The following is a 20168-nucleotide window of genomic DNA, read 5'->3' as shown; positions in this document are numbered from 1 at the left end:
GGAGCTCTCACACAAAGCGGAATACCCCATCCTCGAGGACGTTATGGAGGAAATTCAGTCCCGGGAGGAGGTGAGGACGATGTGTTGTGGGCTACACAGGTCCTTATAACCTAAAGATTCCCTGACTGTGTCATTTACTCTGAGAGAAACTTGCTTTATGGCTGGTGTGGGGTAGGATCACTGAAGGATAGAAAGCCGACGCTCACCTGCGATAACGGCACTGGTCGTGAAGAGCACGTGGTTGACCGGCACCACGATCGTGGTATCGTAGAGTTTCGTGGCTTGATGCAGGAACCTAGAGCAGAAGGCACTTACTAGAGCTCTGGCTTTAAGAGACGCTCAGCAATACGTTAACAATAACATCACGAACCGCATGTCCTTAAGCTACAACTACAAAGGGAGAGGAAGTGCAGTGAAAGGGCATTTCCAATCAGCAGTCAAAGCTTATGTGCAGCTGATGTAGGAGATCAGATGTCAGGTTTTATGGTCTGTTTAAACCAACAACAGTAACAATGAAAAGCAATTAATCATATTCTGAGGCCACAGAAGTTTGAGTCGGAAGCGATTCAAGCTGCTGGACCAGCATCACCCTGGAGCGGACTCACGAGGATCGACCCTAGAATCTGTTAAATATCATATCTGGGGAGTAGGATAGCTATGCACTGACGTGCCACGTGCCAAGAAAGAAGATGCAGAAGTGAAGGAATGTTTAACTTTTCAGAAACTGTGCTCAGTACTCCAGCTGCAGAGCACATGTGGGGGCTCAGCTTCTCACTCCGGCCACCAGCGTGATTCAGGCTCCCGCATCGAAGCCATGCTGCCCTGGCACTGACACCGACTTGACAATTTTTTCCAAAAAATCCTTAGGTCCTATTGTAGCACCATTGAAAAAAAAAGTTTTGTGGGTAGAGCCCAGGTGTGCCCGAGGGTGTGTGTGTACACGTGCCCGTGTGCACACACTTATGTATGTATACGTGTGCATCTATGAACAAGCACACCCCCTCGGGCAGTCTCGCTGGGTGGCCAGTCCTACAGTTCTAGTGCGTTCAGTGTAGTTCCGGAGTGGCAGAGGCAGGGACAAGAACCCAGGGGATGGGAATGCAGGGTACCCTCAGTTGTACCTGCCACCGAAATTCATAAAGCTGAGTTGAAAGATAACGACGTTAGTCACTAAACTCCAAAAGATATTCTAGTAGTGCTGATTAACTCAGAAGAAAGGGATGAAACAAAGTAGTGAGGGTCAAGCTTTAGAAACACCCTTATTCTCGTAAGGAAATGACAGATGAAACAATGACCAAACATTGGGTTTCTCCAGTCATTGTCCACATGCCTTGCAACAGGGCCCATGTCCGAGCCGTAATGATTAGACGTGACTGCTGGCATCCATGCAGGGAACCCCTCTCTTCCTGAGTGTAGGCTCTGATTTCCCAGCTGGCACTGGGATGGTGCTTTTGCATAGCCTTTTGGGATAAACAGAAAACTTCCCGGCTGACTAGAGACAGCCTCGCAGGCAAAGGCATAATCACGATGTGAGATGGAGGGGAAGTGACTGGAGCAGATGGAGGTGGGGGCAGAGAAGAACAGAAATTTAAAATGTTCCATGTCACCACTATTAGGCCCCAAGAGAAACATAAAACAATCATTCCGCGATCTCAGGGGTACGAAGAAAATTCTGGCCAAGGATGCAAAGTTCTGGGGAAAGGATTTCCCTCCTGGCCAAACGTCTGGTTTTGTCCATCCCTGGGCAATTAATGAGCATGAGCTAAGGATGAAGGTGAAGGGTTCATGTATTTCCTATATTTAGAATGAAATCCTGGATGTGGACCTGCCCCTTTGATTTATTGCTAATGACAACCTGCGTACGATGGATATTAATTACAAGCAGAAAAGCATCAGGAAAGTATCAAAGTGCACTTAGCTAGATTACGGCCATACTTTAGAACTCACAAGACATGAAGGCAATGCTCAGTAAAAAAACTTATTATTGGACACGAAGGATAAAGCGAGGCATGCTGGCTGAGGATAAGCTGTAGACCCTTCACCCTTAGAAATCAGTTACACCTAATTTTAATTATCAATGGACGCCAATAAAGATTAATGCTCCGAGAAGCCCAGGAATGTTGAAAGACGAGTGAGTATGCAGAAGCTAACTTACTTGACTTGGAAAACACAAGATGCGATCATGATGATAAACATGATATAGAAGATGGGGTAAGTTAGTTGCGTTTTATCCGTCACAGAAAAAGTGATCATGCCAGAGACTGCTTTTACCGAAATAACAGTCAGCGAGGCTGAAAAAGAAAACAGGAAACACAAATAAAATACATCGTTGAGCCAATATCTCAAGTTCACACAGCAGAGCAGTCGAGAACCCCCGTTGTGCTTCTGGAATGCGGGCTTGTGTGAGGTGGAGGAAGGACATGGCGTAGGCCAGCCAGTAGCTCTCTTGCTCAAAGCCGTGCTGGACCCTGAATTTGCTTAAATCAGCTGAAGATCTGCTGTGCGACGGGGTGCTTTTTATCTTTGCAGCGAGATGCTTATTTTCCAGCCCTAACCATTGAAAGGATGCCGCAGAGGCTATAATTACTAGGAGATGGGAAAGTAGAAAACAAGAAGGAGGGGAGAAGAAAAGTCAGACAGTCCATGTGACATGAATGGGAAAATAACTATTAAACTATACTGAAAAAATTCAAAGCCAACTAGATGAGAAAAGTGGAGCGTGGAAGGCAGCTTGCTCTGTGAGTTTACTAAGAGTTATACTGAGTCTCTGTATGAGCCTTTTTGTTCATAAATGTCTAGAACTTTCATGAAAAATATTTTTTTGCCAAAGACGGTAGTAGGAAGCAGGACCAGAGCTGAGTATGCATTTTTCGGAGTCAACCATAAATCTAAGATTTACATAAGCAATGTCTATTCTCTATGCTAAAGAGGAACCTATCCGTAGAACAAATTTTTCATAGGTTCCAAATAGCAATGAAGTGACTTGATAAGGTTATAACATGAAAGCAATGAAGCATTTTCTAGAAACACCATGTCCCCGTAGGAAGAAAATGGTGTTTTCTTTTTGTTTCTGGTCCTTTAATGTTGCATATAATTCCATAACCTAGCTGAAACTTACAGAAAATGAAAAAATAATTTTTACATGAGATCAAATAACTAAAAGTCAAAGGCGATGTGAAGGAGGAACATTTTCTTTGGTGTTGTTGGTTTACCTGGTCATAATATATCTGGGCTTTATCCCTTTAGCTCTTGAATATTTTAGCTTCTAGATACTATATATATATATTATATATTTATATATATATTATATATTTAATATAATATATTAATTATATATTTAATTATATAATTATATAATATACAGTATTATATATAATATAATATATATTATATAATAATAATATAATATAAATTATAAATATATATATATATAAAATAGCAGCGGATGGCCTCCCATCTCCTTTTCCAAAAAACTGAGAATATACCTTAATTTGAAGAGTACCAGGACACACTTCCAAATTAGGCATTTTCTTTCCATTAAAAGTCATAATTAACAGAGGAGAACGGGTGATAAATTCTAAAAACAAACCCCGACCCGAACAAAGAGGCCCTTACAACTGGGCCCCTCTTCATCTTAAAACGTCTTTGACCTCATCATTTTACATGTTCTCTACAGATTATGACAATAGTCATAACTTCGCTAATCTAGGAATTTTAAATATCTGCAGTGATGTGTGTCATTCAATGGTTTAAGTTTGTAAGGTTAGCTCTTGAGGGACCTTGGTTTCCTCCTCAAAATTTTGCTTGAAATTAGAGCACAACGTGGTTATGGTCTTGTGGTCCGAACAGCCAGGTTTCCCAAAGGGATTATTAATGGGAAGAAGTTGAACACACTGTTCTATTAGCCTCACAACCTCCGGACTGCAAAGGCCTTTCAAGGTCATCTAATGCAACTACCATCTGATGTTAAATTATACTTAACCGCAAAACAAAAACAAAACTAGACTTCTTTATTAAACAGCTAAACCAACTATCGGTTTGCTATAGTTAATCACTGTATTTTCAAAGCATGTACAATCATCAGCTGATTAATCACTCTTTAATGTAACTGTGCAAGTTACTTCTAGGCTGGTGACAAGTATTTCCGTTTTATTTTTGAGGGGGAGCGTGGTTAAGGAGGACAGATGAAAATACAAAGTTTAATGCAGCATCATTCTAATGTATATATAAAAATATAAAGTGTTTATGTATCTTCTCTTTTTATATACAGAAGAAAAGGCTAGAAAAAATGCTAGAAGAAACTACATCAAGATACTCTTAGTGGTTATCTCTAGGCACTGGGATTATGAATAATCTTTAAACTCATTTTTTTAAGCTATAAAAGTTGACGTGTTCCTTTAAGAAAATTTGGAAAAATGCAGAAAAGCCTGGAAAAAAAAATCACCTGTAATCTCAACACTCATCCCCAAATCATTTTTAACACTTGGGAATATTTCTTTGTAGCTATTTTTCTGTCTCTAAGTATGAATATATTGTAACATATGAATCATACAGTATATACTATTTAGGAATCTATTTTCGATTGCCATTAAGTATTTTCTATGCCATTAAATATTCTTCTAAAGCATGATTTCATCAGCTGTGGAGTACGCCATTGCATCAATGTGTACTTTATCCTGGCAATTCCCTATTTTTGTATGTTTAGGTTGCATCCTTTTTTTTTTTTTTTTTGGTATTAAAAATGAGGCTGTGATGAATACTCCTGAACATAGATCTTTGCATACCACTCTGCCAAGTACCCCAGGAAAATCACCTAAAGGGGACTTTGTTAACAGCTGCTGTTTTTCTGAAATGCACTGGCAAGCCGCCCGCTACAGAGAACCAGTCATGCTCCCATAATACTGTGCGGCAGTGCTCGGTTACGTGGATTTTTATATTTTTTCTTGGTGGGTCTTTCTGTTTTAGTTCTCAATAATAGACATTACAGCAGTACCATTTTTACCTGACATAGCTGACCTGAGTTTTAAATCTGGCCTTCTCAGTTCCCCCCTACTTCATCAATTGCTCCTTCCAGAGACTTTCCCAAATTGCCATCAATGCCTCCTTATTAGAGCCATCAATACTTCATTTATTAACTTGGCTTCCCTAATCTGAATACAGAGCAGAGAGAAGGACCTCCTAGCTTTCCCAGCTCCCTGGTCAGCTGAAAGCATTCTGCTGGGAGTCTTAAGACTCTTTTAAAGGGGCACCTGGGTGGCTCAGCTGGGTAAGTGGCTGCCTTCAGCTCAGGTCATGATCCCAGGGTCCTGGGGTCGAGTCTTACATCGGGCTCCCTGCTCAGTGGGGAGCCTGCTTCTCTCTCTGCCTGTTCTGCCTGCTGCACCCCCCCTTGTGCTCTCTCCCTTTCTGACAAATAAATAAATAAAATCTTAAAAAAAAAAAAAGACCTTTTAAGAAAGAAGATTGCAGCTACCGGGCATGGGGCGCCACCCACCGGAAGCCAGATCTCTTTCTTCCCAGTTGCCCTCACCCTCTGTGTTCTTTTTTAGTTCATTTTTAAGTCCATCACATAAACAGTATTACATTAAAAATAAAGTAAAAAAAAATCCACCTGCCTAATTCCTCTCATTCATTTCCAGAGTACGCCTCATGCGTGCTTTTAATCACAATGGAGGTAGGTACGCTGTTGTGTGTTCCTTTTTCATTTAGCCTGACACTATACGTATTCCTCAAAGCTGCTACATGATTTTCACAATCATTTTTTCCTATAAAAGTCATTAGTGATCACTGTAAAATACCCAGCCAGCACAGGTATTTTTCTCTTTTCTCAGTGAGGACACGTCTGGTTTTCACCAATGGGTGTGCTCCAGCTTTTGGGTTAAGAGAAATATGTTCTTCCAGGGGCGCCTGGGTGGCATAGCGGTTAAGCGTCTGCCTTCGGCTCAGGGCGTGATCCCGGCGTTATGGGATAGAGCCCCACATCAGGCTCCTCTGCTATGAGCCTGCTTCTTCCTCTCCCACTCCCCCTGCTTGTGTTCCCTCTCTCCCTGGCTGTCTCTATCTCTGTCAAATAAATAAATAAAAATAAAATAAAATCTTTAAGAGAAATATGTTCTTCCAATGTCACAGAAACAGAATAGAATGGTGGTCGTCAGGGGCTGGGGGTAGGGGCAAATGGGGTGATGTAGGTCAAAGGGTCCAAATGTTTAGTTTAAGAAGAGTGAGTTCTGAGGATCTAAGACACGGCATGGTGACTAGTTGCTCACGTGCTACCGTGCACTCCGAGGTTGCTGAGATCGTAAGCATTCTCGCTGCACACACACCAGTTAACTATATGAACCATACGAGGTGATAAATGTGTTCGTTATCTCGAGCTCAGTAATCACTCTACAATGTATATGCATATCAAATTATCATGTTGTGTACTTTAACTACATACAGTATATGTGTCAATTATTTCCCAATAAAGTGAAGATTACTAAAAAGAGAGAAATACATTTTTAACACACAGATATCTCTATTCTGATTGCATTTTGAATTCTTTATTAGGAATGGATATTAAAGTTTAACATGTCTTTTCAGCATCTGTTTACATGATATTTCCCTTTTGAGTCATTAACATGATGAACTATGTTAATGGATTTCTTAAAGAACCATCCTTTCATTCCCATAATTAATTCAGTTAATTCAAAATGTTTACTTTGCGCGCAGCGTCCTCAGTTCTAGGTAATTATATACAGCGTCACTAGAACAGACACGACTTTGTCCTCGTAGAATTAATCTGGTGGGAGAGATGAGTTCATACCAGAATATAACTATGAGTAGACTATGCAAGTACAAATTATTGTGTTACAAAGAAAAAGAACCAGTTTCACTAAGACCCCTTGGTCTTAAGAATGATTTTTTTTTTCTGGATTCTACCTAATTTTTTATTAGAGACTTCTACATTAATATTCAGTCGTGAAATCAGTTCATGGTATTCTTTATGTGTGCTGTTTGGGATCAGTATTTATACTGATTATGTAAAAATAAAAGAGGTGAAAGCTTTCTTCTTACATCCTCAAATAATTTGAACAACATCAGAATAATCTGTTTCTTAAAGATTTAAAGGCATTACTGTCTAGGTTGAAAATAAAAGTATGCAGTCCTGCTTCTTTTCAGGATGTAGCTTCCATTTCCGCCATAGTTATTTTCCTTTATATATCCAAGGTTTCATATTTGTTTTCAATTTTATTTCTAATTTTGGGTATTTGAAACTTTTCCTTTTTTTTTTTTTTTGGTCTTATAGAGGATCTATTTTAATGTATTTGAAGAATAGATTCTTGGGTTTATTTATCAATCCATTGTTTTTCTATTCTCTATTTCATTAATTTTTACCCTTATTAATTGGTCCTTTCTGCTCGCCTCAGCTTTATTTCACTGTTTTTCTTCCCTAACTTTTTGAGTGGAATGCTTGACTTACACATTTAAAGTAATGAATTTCCTTTTGAATACAGCATTAGTCATAAAGCTATAGGTTTAATAGTAAGTGTTTTCATAATAATTTAAAAAATATATGCTGCAATGAAATCTTGGTTTCTACTTGGGCCCAGCTGCAGTTTAAGAGGGGTGTTAACATTTCCAGATGTTACGGTTTTACTCATTTCTATTTTTGTTATTATTTTCTGTTTTTATTTCACTGTGATCTGAGAATGTGGTCTGTACTATTTCAACTTCCTGGAATTTATCAAGAATTTCTTTGTGGCCAATTATACGACGAACTTCTGTAAATGTCACACAGGCAGTTGAAAGCAGGTGTATGGTTTGTTTTCAGGATTTAGAGTTCAATTAGATCAAAATTAAGGACTCATTCCTCTATCCCAACATATCTTTCTGTCTACCTACCTTTCATGAACTAGGAGAAGTCTCCCACTCCTCTCATATTTCTGTTAATGTAGTTTTCAAAAGAGCTGCTGCCCGAGTCTCCTGAGGCCTCCTGGTCTTGGGGTCTCTCCCTCCCAACCCGCAGGCCCACCATGCAGAGCAGCTAAACACTAATGTGGGGTCTCCGGGAGCCTCTGCTCCATTTAGTACTTCCGCCTTGATTTTTCACTTACATAGTAATAGCATGGCCTTCTGCTTTCTTTTACTTTCGAACTGAGTTACTTTGTTTTAGATGACATTTGTGTATGAAGCCAAAGTGTTTCACAACCAGCAAGGGCCAGTTAGAAAGGGCACTATTTCTACAACTCTCAGATCTGAACCAGAGGACACTGGCTGAATCCAATTTCAGAAACTTTTTCAAAATCAGTCTGGGAATTTTTCTGAAGTCCAATTTGGGGATCTTTCTTTATTACTAGGTAAATTTACCCCATTTACATTTATGATCATAACTGATATGTATGATCTTAATTCTGTTACCTCACTTTTCTATTTAAAATTTCCTTTATTTTCAATATTTTCCTATATACTGTACATTTTGTCTCTTAGCTGTTTGCTTTTGTTCTCCCTACCTGGTAATTTGGAAAGAAATAAATATAAAGTTCTTTTTCTGTTCTTTTGATCAACAGCATACCTGAACATGCATAAATTTGTTTCTATAAGTAACTACCACAAATACAAATCTTCCGATTCAAAGGAGAGAACTGTTCGTGAAATGAAAAAAAAAAAAAAAGAAAGTTCCAGCTCTTCCTTAACATGAGGGTTGCTGCCTGTCCCAGTGGCATAAGTATAATCTACAGAGTCATAGCAAACAAAACATGATGTATGGACCATCTTATCTGCAAAGGGGAGGCAAAAGAAGAATTATAAATAAAAATTTTAAAAGGCAATTTTCCAAACAATTAGTGAGAGCTCCTAGTGTTGGTTTATATGAGTGTGTGTGCGTGTGTGTATGTGTGTGTGTGAGAGAGAGAGAGGAGGAAAGAGGGTAGATTTAAAAATAGATAGTGGGCTTATAGAAGCAACAGTTTTCAAATTTTATAAGGTGCCTCTGGGAAAAAAAGGAGATGGGTGGATCAAAAATGAAAGAAATGTTGTATCTAAGAAAATCACACTGCTTACATTTACGTTTCTTATTAGCCATATTCATTAAAGATTTTAAAACGTGTAAACAAGACAGGTCTTGATAAGTAATTCCTGATACAAAAGTCTCAGTTGGGATCCTTCACTTGTTCCTCTTTTAATAATTTTCAGTTATATGCTAAGAAAGACAATCTTCAAATTGTCAGAGAGCAAATAAAATTACCAAGAAGTAAACCTTACATATGTTTTTAAAAGAATTAAACATAGCAATTATAGCCATGGACATGCAAAATATAATTTGCGTAATTGAGACTGGGTTTCTTTCTACAGATCAGAGTTGAAAAGTAGAAACGAGGAGAAAGGAATAGAATGCTCCAGTGTCCTCCTCCTCCTCCCAATCTGTTTCCTGACTTCGCGTGGCTAGATGAGGGAATTAGGAAACCAAGCACGTCCTTACCAAGAAGTGCCACCAGGGTTAGCAGAATCACCATGTGCTTCATTCCCTTTCTCTTATGGAAATACAGCAGCGTGCAGAAAATTAATATTTCTAAAATCTAGAAATGAAAAAGATGAAAAAGAGTAAACTATACATTATTTTATACAATGTCTTCAGAATGCCATACTTCTCTTTCTGATTTTGCAACAGTTCTCCTGAGAGAGCTCAGGGTGACTGGCATTTCTATGGACAATTATAAACATATGAGAACAATATAAGGAGCCTCAGCCACCCAGACCCGGAGCTCTAACCTCACCTATATGCCAATGACCCTGAGATGGGCAACTCCAGTCTCATTTATCTAACTATCTTCTAGGCATCTCCACATGCACGTTTAATAGCCATATCACAGAAATATGGGCAATACTGAACTCCTGAGTGCCTTCCTTCCCTACCTGTCCCTCCTGGGGCCTTCCCCCCCAATGAATGGCATCAATACATATCTTGTTGCATCAGCCAGCAACTCTTTCCTTTCCCCCACTCCCCGCCACCTCCTTTCTAACCACTGCAATAGCTTCCAATTTATCTCTGATTCTACTCTGGCCTCTGCAATCCAGGCATTCAGCAGCCAGAGGAATCATTTCAAAGCACAATTTGAATAATGACATATGTCATTCATAGACAATATATATGATACACACATAAGGTGTTTACATAATATGACAAGCAGTCTCGTGCCCTACACGCAACCAGAGAGAAAGAACCTACCAAGACCTTTGAGGTCTCTTGGTACCACTCCCCAGTTGTACTCCGCTCCTCCTGGGATCTCCCCAGCAACCACTACACTGAATTTGTATGTTTACTATTCACTTTCTTTACAGTTTACTACCTTCTATGTATCCTCAAATAGCACCCTGTTTATTTTTGCATATGTTTGGACTTTATACATGCAGAATCATACTTGTTTTCACGTCCTGGTTTTTCACTGTGCACTGTTTCTGAGATTTATCCAGGATGATATATGCAGTAGAAATATATATTAAATCCCGTCATTCCTTTGCTCAAACCTCCTATGGTTTCCTCTCACATTAAGAATAAAATCCTGGATAGCGCACCTGTGCCAGCCACAGATGGCCTCCCCGCTCAGTTCTCTGCAAAGCTCAGATGTCTCCTGCCTTTGGGCTCTGCACTAACTATTGGAGTTGCCTGGAATACTCCTTCCCTGATCTCCCTACAATGGCTCCTTACAATCACTCAAATTTCAGCTTAAAGATCACCTCCTCCGAGATGTCTTCTCTGACCACTCTCATCTAACAGAGCCACCCCTCGTCTACTGTAGAGCATTTTATCATCATCTGGAATATTTCCTGTCCATGCATTTCTGGGTTTCTTTTCTGTCTCCCCGACTAACACACCAGCTCTATGAGAACAGGGACCTTATCTGTCCTCTTCTCCACTGTCTTCATTCAGCGCCTGGACACCGTCGGTCACTCAATAAGTATTTATGGAATTAACGAATAAATTACACCTCAAATTTATTATGAGCAACTTGCCAAAAAACAGACCTAATGTCTAATAAACTGAGTGTTCAATAAATATTAATTGACTGAATGTCTAAAATTTTCCTATCCTTAAGAAAACGCTAACGTAATTTTGAGTTCTCAATTTTATTTTTGTTTGAATATTTTTTCTTTTTTGAAGTCCTTAAGATAACCTGGAGCAAAGCTATTTTTTTTTTCAAGGAGGCAGTATCCCTGGACTGAAATCATAAATATTTGAATGTTTACTTTTCTGACGTCAGACAAGTAAAAACATCCCCAATTTTTTTCTTAAACATTACTAGAGTTAGGGACCTCCCTACATCCAGGCCTGCATTTTACTTATGGGGTCCTCTCTAAGTCAGCGTGAGTCTCTACTGTTTCAGTTCAAGGTCTGCTTAGTTTTTTCCCTTTAATCCTCTGTGGGCATGGAAAGCAGCAAGACCATATCCTCCTCATTTAAAAACCTTTCATCTCATATGGAAGATTAAGTCACCCCTCAGTCTTTTCCTGGTTAATTAAACTAATTACTTTAACTTTTTCTTATAGGATTTATTTGCCAGGCCTTGAATTTAATCAAGTCATGCTACAAAAGCTGTTAAACTCCTATCACTTTGCCTTCCCCAAAGCTGCCGTCAAAACGCTGGGTGTCTTAAAGATACAGACGTAGTGAAGAGAAGGGCCATATGCACCCCAATGTTCATAGCAGCAATGTCCACAATAGCTAAATTGTGGAAGGAGCCGAGATGCCCTTCAACAGATGACTGGATTAAGAAGTTGTGGTCCATATATACGATGGAATATTACTCAGCTATCAGAAAGAACGAGTTCTCAACATTTGCTACAACATGGACAGCACTGGAGGAGATAATGCTAAGTGAAATAAGTCAAGCAGAGAAAGACAACTATCATATGATTTCTCTCATCTATGGAACATAAGAACTAGGATGATCGGTAGGGGAAGAAAGGGATAAAGAAAGGGGGGGTAATCAGAAGGGGGAATGAAACATGAGAGACTATGGACTATGAGAAACAAACTGAGGACTTCAGAGGGGAGGGGGGTGTGGGAATGGGATAGACCGGTGATGGGTAGTAAGGAGGGCACGTATTGCATGGTGCACTGGGTGTTATACACAACTAATGAATCATCGAGCCTTACATCGGAAACCGGGGATGTACTGTATGGTGACTAACATAATATAATAAAAACTCATTAAAAAAAAAAAAAAAAGAAAAGAAAATATTTTAACACACAAAAAAAAAAAAAAAAAAACAAAAAAAAAACGCTGGGTGTCTTAATGTCTGTACAGATCATCAATTGTTAACAGAAATATCCCTGTTGGCTACATCCCCCTTTCAACCACAGGCTTGTATTTCTCACATGATACGATTACAAACAACTCACAGCAGAGTTTGGGCCCGGTATTTGTGACGGAGAGAAGGAGCTCTTCCTGCACGAATGCACAGAGCGTGTTAGCTAAATCTATTAGCAAGAGGATTATTACTTTAGGGAAAATGAGGGTAGTTATCAGTTCTAAATATCACATATGACTTTTTTCCAAATTCCATCTCTGTGGCTTCAGATAAATAAAACATGAGCTCCTGTGACTCAGAATGACTGTAGCTGCCCTATGCTCTGTCTTGTGGCAAGAGGTCATGGAGCTCCCAGGAATAAAATATTCAAGCAGCACGAATTCATGTTCGTTTTTTTCCTAGCAACATTTTTCCCCCTCGCTGAAAATATCAATATTAAGGCAGCTGTGATTTCTACAGGTTGCTGAGACCCAGGAAGGGGCTGCTTTGCTGACTGCTACCTCAGAGGTCAGAAATAATAACAGCACTTACCAGAGGCTTACCACGTGCTGTACTTGGCCCTAATTCATTGAATCCTCTCAACAACCTCAGGAGGTAGGCACTATTATCCCCATTTTAGAGATGAGGAAACCAAGGCTCAGGGGGGTTAAATGATGTAGGTCTGGTAGGCAGAATAACGGCTTCGTTCCCATCTCTGTAACTTGTGCGTACCTTACTTTACATGGCAAAGGGCTTCGGAGATGTGATTTAGGCTATGGACCTTGAGATGGGGAGATTATCTTGGATTATCCAAGTGGGTTTGAAGTAATTGTATGAGTCCCAAAAAGCAGAGAACCTTCCCAGGCCTGGTCAGAGAGAGATGTAACGTGAGAAAGAAGAGAGTCAAGGAATGCTGGTGGCCTCAAGCAGCTGGGAAAGGCAAGAACACGGACTCTCCTCCAGAGGCACTGGCAAAGAATACAACCCTACCAATACCTTGATTTCAATCCACACCCGTGTTGGACCTCTGACCCTCAACACTTTAAGATAATAAATTTGTATTGTTTTAAGACACTGAGCTTGTGACAATTTGCTACAGAACAGGAAACTAACTTAGGTTTTGGTATTTGAAGTCTTTCCAGGGGAACAGAGTCTTTGGGATGAGTTTTCTGAATTGACTCTGGGTTTTCTGGATCCGTTCTCTAATCTAACTAGATTTAAAGGCACTCATCACCCTGTTTTCAGTGGGAAAAGAGCACCGGCAGGCCATGGATGATGTGACAAAAGAGAGACACAAAATCTCACCATTGGGGGCCCCATTTCCAGTTCAAAAATCTGAGCCCCTGTTTACCTCATCTTCTCTCACCAAGTTCTTTCTTGAAAGTAAAGACTTTGAGATGACTTCCTTATCCAAAAAAAAAAAAAAAAAGAGCTCTGCAAAGGCTCCTTTAGGGTCAAGTCTGGACAAGGATTGATCCTCGGTGGTCAACTTTTATTAATTCTACATAGAGAGATGTGTACCGAAAACGGACTGGAGCGTGCACCCCGGAGGTGGGCTGCCTGGTTTTGAATTCTGGGTCTGCCACTTAGTATTTATGTAGCCTCCGATGAGTTACCTACCTCAGTTTCCCCATCTGCCGCACAGGTAAAGGACAGCAGGGAGTCAGAACTCCGCACAGGGCTCAGTCTGCTGGGTGAGTGGCAGCTACGGCTACCACAGCAGTGGGCCCCCGTGCGGACCTGCAAGTGCTGGGTGCATTCCGACAGCAAAGCAAAAGAACCGCCCGCCATGCAGACTGAAGGCTTAGAAACACAGCTTTTTTCCCCTTCGGGTGTTTGACACCTGGTGGTGGGTTTTGAAGCAGTTCTGCTGGAAAGGCTGACTTAATAACCAGCTTCAGGGGATGGAATTACCCTAAACAATAGGGCTCGGCCCCTGCTTAAACTCGTTTAATTTTTTGTCTGGTGGAGAGAAAATGAGCACCATGCAGATTATTTTGTGAAGGATCTTATGTTCATGACAGAAGTTTCCATTCGAATGCTCTGTTGGGAAGTCTGGGTGGGAAAACGGCCATCATCAAGCCTGCCAAAGAACATGAAGTAATTGAGGCTTAGGGCCGAATTTCCTCACGCAGGTTCTGCGGAATCACTGGTAAGCGTTATTCAACAAAAGGTCCTTCGAGAAAAGGACCCCATGGTCGGCAAGTCTGTCTCCTTCCTAAAGGACCTCTGGCTTTGAACATGCTAACAGAGGTGGGTTTCTCAGAGAGGGTCATGTTATGCAGTAGCTCGCCTAGCAAGTTTAACCTGGAAAATGCACTCGTTCTTTGCTTTTTGGCAAAGCAGCAGGTGGGACCACACACCTGTGAATACAGGCTGGGAAAGGCTGTTTTAGGGGGTGAGCGAAGGACACTCATTCATCACTGGCCAGTTGATACCAGGCTTCTCAACTCCTCTTCCTACCAAAAAGAGAACCGGTTCAGAGGACAAGCTCCCAGACCCTTGTTTCTGAGGCCTCCACTTCGTGTAAGCCTTAAGGGTAACCTGGACATCCACCTGGTACAGGTAAACCAGCGAGACAAGGAGATGCTATTAGCCTCTGGGGATACAATTTTGCAATCCCCCTTTGAGAAATGTAAAACTTATCCAGCCTCTAAAATATTTTTATTCATTGTATTAGCTATTTGAACAGTCCTGAAAAGCAATTCAGGTACTGCGTTTGTCTTTGGTGTAATCCAAGAACAGCTAGAGGAATGATACTTCAAAGAATGGTCTTAATTTCTGTAATTATGATCTTTGCAGTCATGGTTTGCAGAAAAAGCACAAAAAGTGCCACCTCCAAGGATTAAATATTAATTACTTTGATGCTTAACAGATTTAAACCAAACTTCAGCTCAAGATCTTAGCATATAATTGATAACTTCTAGAGTCTTTAGAGATGCAATATATAATGGATTAAATTCCAAACTAAGCTAATGTAGATAATTCCCTTTGGAGTCTACAGCCAATAGTGTTATTCATATGCGACTTTATTAAAAATTTATTTTATACTATCTTATAAATATCTGAAATTAGTTACATTTTTGGGTGACATTTACTTTCGAGTATACTTTCATTATTTTATAGGAATATGGGCCTCTCCCAGGACTACAAAATTCCTGTTACAGGAATTCTTCTCTAGACCCTGGCTGTCTAATCAGTTGAATGAACTAGTGAATAAATGAATGAATGAATTTAAGAGTTGACTTTGAAAAATGGCAAAATGCAAGTAATGCCAGAGGGGTTTTTTTTGGTGGAAATTTAAGGTTTAATAAAAAGTAGTTTTGTTCTTTTCAATGTTTCTTCTGGTGTTAAAACAACATAACGTATGTCATCATCAAACAATGCTGTTTATTCCAGGAAATTAAGTCTTGACGCAACTTTAATCTCCAAAGGATTCAACTCAGGCTATTCATTTTCTGGTCACAGACTGTGTGACCCTGTGTGATGAAGAATTTGTTTTGCCTGTAGGCAAAGAATAATACGTTGGTAGGACTTCAAGTCTAGGCTACCATGAAACACTCCGTAAGTCCCTTTAGAGCCTTGGATTTGATTGATGAAATCTGTTAAAGGGCTGGGTCTGGTGGACAAGCGGGAGGATTATAATGGGGCAGAGAGGAGGCACAAAGTATGATAGACCCAAGGAAGGCAAATCTGAGCTGGAAAGTCCAATCCTAAAGGCTGATGGAGAGCAGGGGGAAGGGGAGCCTCCAATATAAGAAAGAAGGGAGTTCAGGGGAGAAGATATTGAGTTCAATTTTGAGATGATACATTTGAGGAAACTATGAGACATCCAGGCAGGGATGAGTAATAAGTGGACAGATGAGAACATAGATCTGCAACTCAGAAGAGGCCTGGGAAAGAGATGTGGGTCTGGATTTAGAAGTCTTCCTATAGGATGATGGGAGTTGGCATTGAGATCACCCTAGAAAACCCTGGAAGAGTATGTAGCATGAATAGATTAAGAGTGGTGGGCACAAGAGAAGGAGGTGCCCACCAGGAGTATAGGATGGACTGGTCAGAGAGGAAGACGAGAAACAGGGAAAACAAACTAAGGAAGCCAGGAAAGAGAGGGGCTCAAGGAGATGATGGGTCACAAGTAAATGTTGCACAAGGTTAAAGAAGAAGCAGGACCAAAAAAGCAATTCCACTTGGCAATTTGTGGGGAGGGGGATCTACCAGATTAAAATGAGTGAGGAGTGACAAGGAGCTTGGAAAGTAGAGGGGAGAGTGGAGTGGAGGGGAAATAGGACAGTTTATGAAAGAGTGTGTAGGGATGAGGATTTTTTTTTTTAAGTAGAGAAACCTAAGTATCTTTGTTAAGAGAAAGGAGCATAGTGGGAGGGTAGAAAGAGAAAACACCTGTAAGCATTTGTGTTCCAGGGGCCAGAATTCTGTATCAGAGATGGCAAGATATATAGAATTCCTGTCACACAGACTAAGGACTGTCAGATGATAATGTAGTACCATGTAGTCCCCGCTGTAATATTCTGGGTTATACTTAGAGCAAAGTTCACCAAAAAACATGTCCCGACAAATGTCAATGTCACATTTTGAATAATAGGTGTATGAAGTAGGGTCATACTCGTTTACCTGTTACAATGGCGGAGGACTAGACCAGATAGCTTTTAAAGTAACGTCTAATCCTAAAAATGTATGATTCTCTGTGCTTTCTTTTTGTTGAATTTACAATTATTTTACTAATATGGTTCTTGGTTAAATGCTCCAGTCATCTACCCCAGTTTTCTTCTTACCACCTGCCCTTCCTGGAACATGCTGATTCTTCAACCTAAACCAACTTCTGTAACAAGTTACATACCAACAATCTCCAGCACATTCTCACTATACCCACTGGATATAATTTGAGGAACCTATGAGATATCACTGAATCAAATAAAATATCCCAATTAGTGCCTTCAAATTTCTGTATCAGCTCATTCCATTCTTTCTTTTACACATCTCCTAGTATTATCTGACTGCTATCTACTTCTCCCCAATCTGTTGCATTGGTCTCAACGAATACTTTTTTGAAGAACATATCTATCTTTTTTTTTTTTTTTTTTTTTTTTTAAAGATTTTATTTATTAGACAGAGATAGAGACAGCCAGTGAGAGAGGGAACACAAGCAGGGGGAGTGGGAGAAGAAGAAGCAGGCTCATAGCAGAAGAGCCTGATGTGGGGCTCGATCCCAGAACGCCGGGATCACGCCCTGAGCCGAAGGCAGACGCTTAACCGCTGTGCCACCCAGGCGCCCCAGAACATATCTATCTTGAATAAAAGTCAATGAAGTAAAATGTGTCTTTAGGTACTTCCCTTTGACCTGGGAAGAGAGGTTTGTTTTTTTGTTTTTGTTTTTCTTTTTTTTACTTTGAGCTGTCCTAAAACATGTTGCTCTGAAATTTGTTGGATTAAATGTTGTGGAAATTGTTCCAGTGACAAGTCACCCCCAAGAATAGGACAGTCAGGAAACTGGGGGTGTCCTATTGTTGATTTAGTGTTTCAAATACTTTGGTCTTGGTAAAATATATTTACAATATAATGAGTTGTTAATGCTGAGAAGAAGAGACTTCATTCATTCTCTAACATCTGCATATAGCAGTGGTCTAGGTAATATAACTTCTGGGACAGTAAAATGTATAAGATTCTTACCACATAGATCAGGAACTGCCAGCCAATGAAGTAATACTGTACTGTTTTTGCAGAGATAGACTGACTTCTGCTTGGAGCAAAGTTCACCAATAAATATGTTCCTGCAAATGCCAATGTCATACCTTTAAATAAAATTGAAAAGACAAGCCAAGTTGAAGAGGGATACTAAGGCTTTTTGTCAATGCAAACATTACCTACAGACTGAGCTTTACTTAGAGAAGTGCCTATAGTCCCTCCCTCCTAAAATACAATTCACCAAACCATCCCTAGAGAGCATGATGCATTCACTTGATGGTATTACCTTTAAAAGGTGGGGGGGGGGGGCGATAAGGGCCAGGGAAAGGATGGGGTAGGACATAACTTCTGATTTTTCTTTGTTGTTCCGGATGAATCCTTGCCTCTTCAGCAAACCTTCCCCCAAAGATGGGAAAGATCAGAACACGTGCATTTGGACATATGAAAACACATCGAAGCTGGCTGTTGGTTTCTACATTCTACGTGGGGAAGTCCATCACCTGATGACCTACTCCATACTTATTCATCTTTGAAGCCTTTACGCGCGCGCGCGCACACACACACACACACACACACACACACACACACACTTTATACTTTGAAACTCTGGTAAAAGATCACCTTCATCACGGTCACGTATTGGACTCCTTTGAGCAGAAATAACAAAGGTGAATGCTGACTTTGCTGTAAGATTTTTTTAATCCCATTTAGAATCTAGAATTCTAGGGGTAACTTAGTAAAATAGCCACATTATAAACCTATGTAAGAAATGGGTTACTGTCATCCCTTTAACCGTACTTAAAATAATGGAGGAAAGAAATGTGTATGGGAAGAGGGGCCGCATAAAGAGGAGTAAAGGGAGGCCTTGACATTCCAAATAACACTGAAAACTGCTTATTTATTAATAATCAGTGGAGAAAAACTGATACAGGTAGGGTTTTTCAGATTGCACCCTTGAAAACATAATTCAACTTGTTTCATCACTGAGGTCAGCATTGTTGTGTATATAATTTACAACCAGCACTGACTCCAACCCGAAGCAATTTAGTTTGTCTATAAAATCTCACAATTGGAAGACACCAATTTCCCATTCCTCTTAACCAAGTGATTTAGGGTTTTGAACTCCTGTTTCTGAGAACAAACAGCATTTGACTTTTCGCGCAAACGAGACGATAGCTACTCGAGGTATTGTAGAAGCTATTAAACAAGCTCCCTCTGTAATACTTTGTGAAGGCAGAAATTATACACAAAAATTTAAAAGCTATTTCTAATGAGAATTTGAAAAATGAAAAAAAAACCAATCTATATTATTAAGCATTGTGATAAAAGGAAAATAATAAAAATTACCAGTACCTAAGAACTTGGGCAAAACTATTGGTCAGCCTGCCCTTTCTTTGGAAAAGAAATAAAGATCTTACAATTGTTCAATATTAGGTTGCTAGAAGGATAGGATTCAAAAAAAAAAAAAAAAAAAAACCACCACCACAACAAAACCAAAAACCAAAAAAACAGTCTTCTAAACTTGGTATAGTGAAGTAGAATAAATGCAGTGAATACAACTTAAAAATCTCAGACTTCCAACTTTCTTTTGTGAAATCCCTATTTCTTATTTTTACTGAGTTCCTCTGCCAGTAATTTTTTTTTTATCTCTACTACCTGTATCTAGTGTCATTACATTTCTTTATTTTTAAATTTAGTTTTGATTGGGTAACACATGCATATGGTAAAAAATTCAAAAGACACACAAGGGTGGTGAGTGAAAAGTTAAATCTCTCGTACACCCTTATGATAGCCCACTAGTTCCCCCCCGGAAGTTAATATCGCCACCAATTTTTCGATTTCCCTTTTCAGAGGTGTTTTATGCAGGTGTGTGAGACAGTGCATGAGTTTGAGTTTCCTACACAGATGGCAGCATATTACATACACTTTTCTGTACCTTGCTTTTGTTCTACTTAACAGAACATCTTGGAGAACATTTCACATCAGCGTATATAGGGCAGCCTCATTCTTTTTAAGTCTGCATAATATCCCATTCTCTGGAGGTAGTGTTATTTAACTTAACTTTCCAACAGGGTCCCTGTTTCCCATCTGCTTCCACATTTGCATACTGGGCCCATTTCTACAAATGCAGATCTTCACTGCATTTCAAAACTCCTTGAAAACAAATAAAATGACTCATGATTTTGCAATTATAC

General features: G+C 39.8%; 1 protein-coding gene across 1 annotated transcript in view; it reads right to left on the bottom strand.

The window, feature by feature from the left end:
- Positions 1-20168, bottom strand: part of NIPAL2 (NIPA like domain containing 2) — a 73028-nt gene that overhangs the window by 9041 nt on the left and 43819 nt on the right. Inside the window, 4 exon segments of the mRNA XM_087864708.1 lie at positions 207-295; positions 2156-2291; positions 9461-9557; positions 17959-18080. Of these exon segments, the coding sequence (XP_087720834.1) occupies positions 207-295; positions 2156-2291; positions 9461-9557; positions 17959-18080 (444 nt within the window).

This window comes from Ursus americanus, chromosome 9, assembly GCF_024610735.1.
Source record: "Ursus americanus isolate L20-20 chromosome 9, mUrsAme1.1.p, whole genome shotgun sequence".
Taxonomy (NCBI): Eukaryota; Metazoa; Chordata; class Mammalia; order Carnivora; family Ursidae; genus Ursus; species Ursus americanus.
The sequence above is the reverse complement of the archived record's forward strand: the minus strand, read 5'-3'. Positions and strand labels throughout refer to the sequence as shown.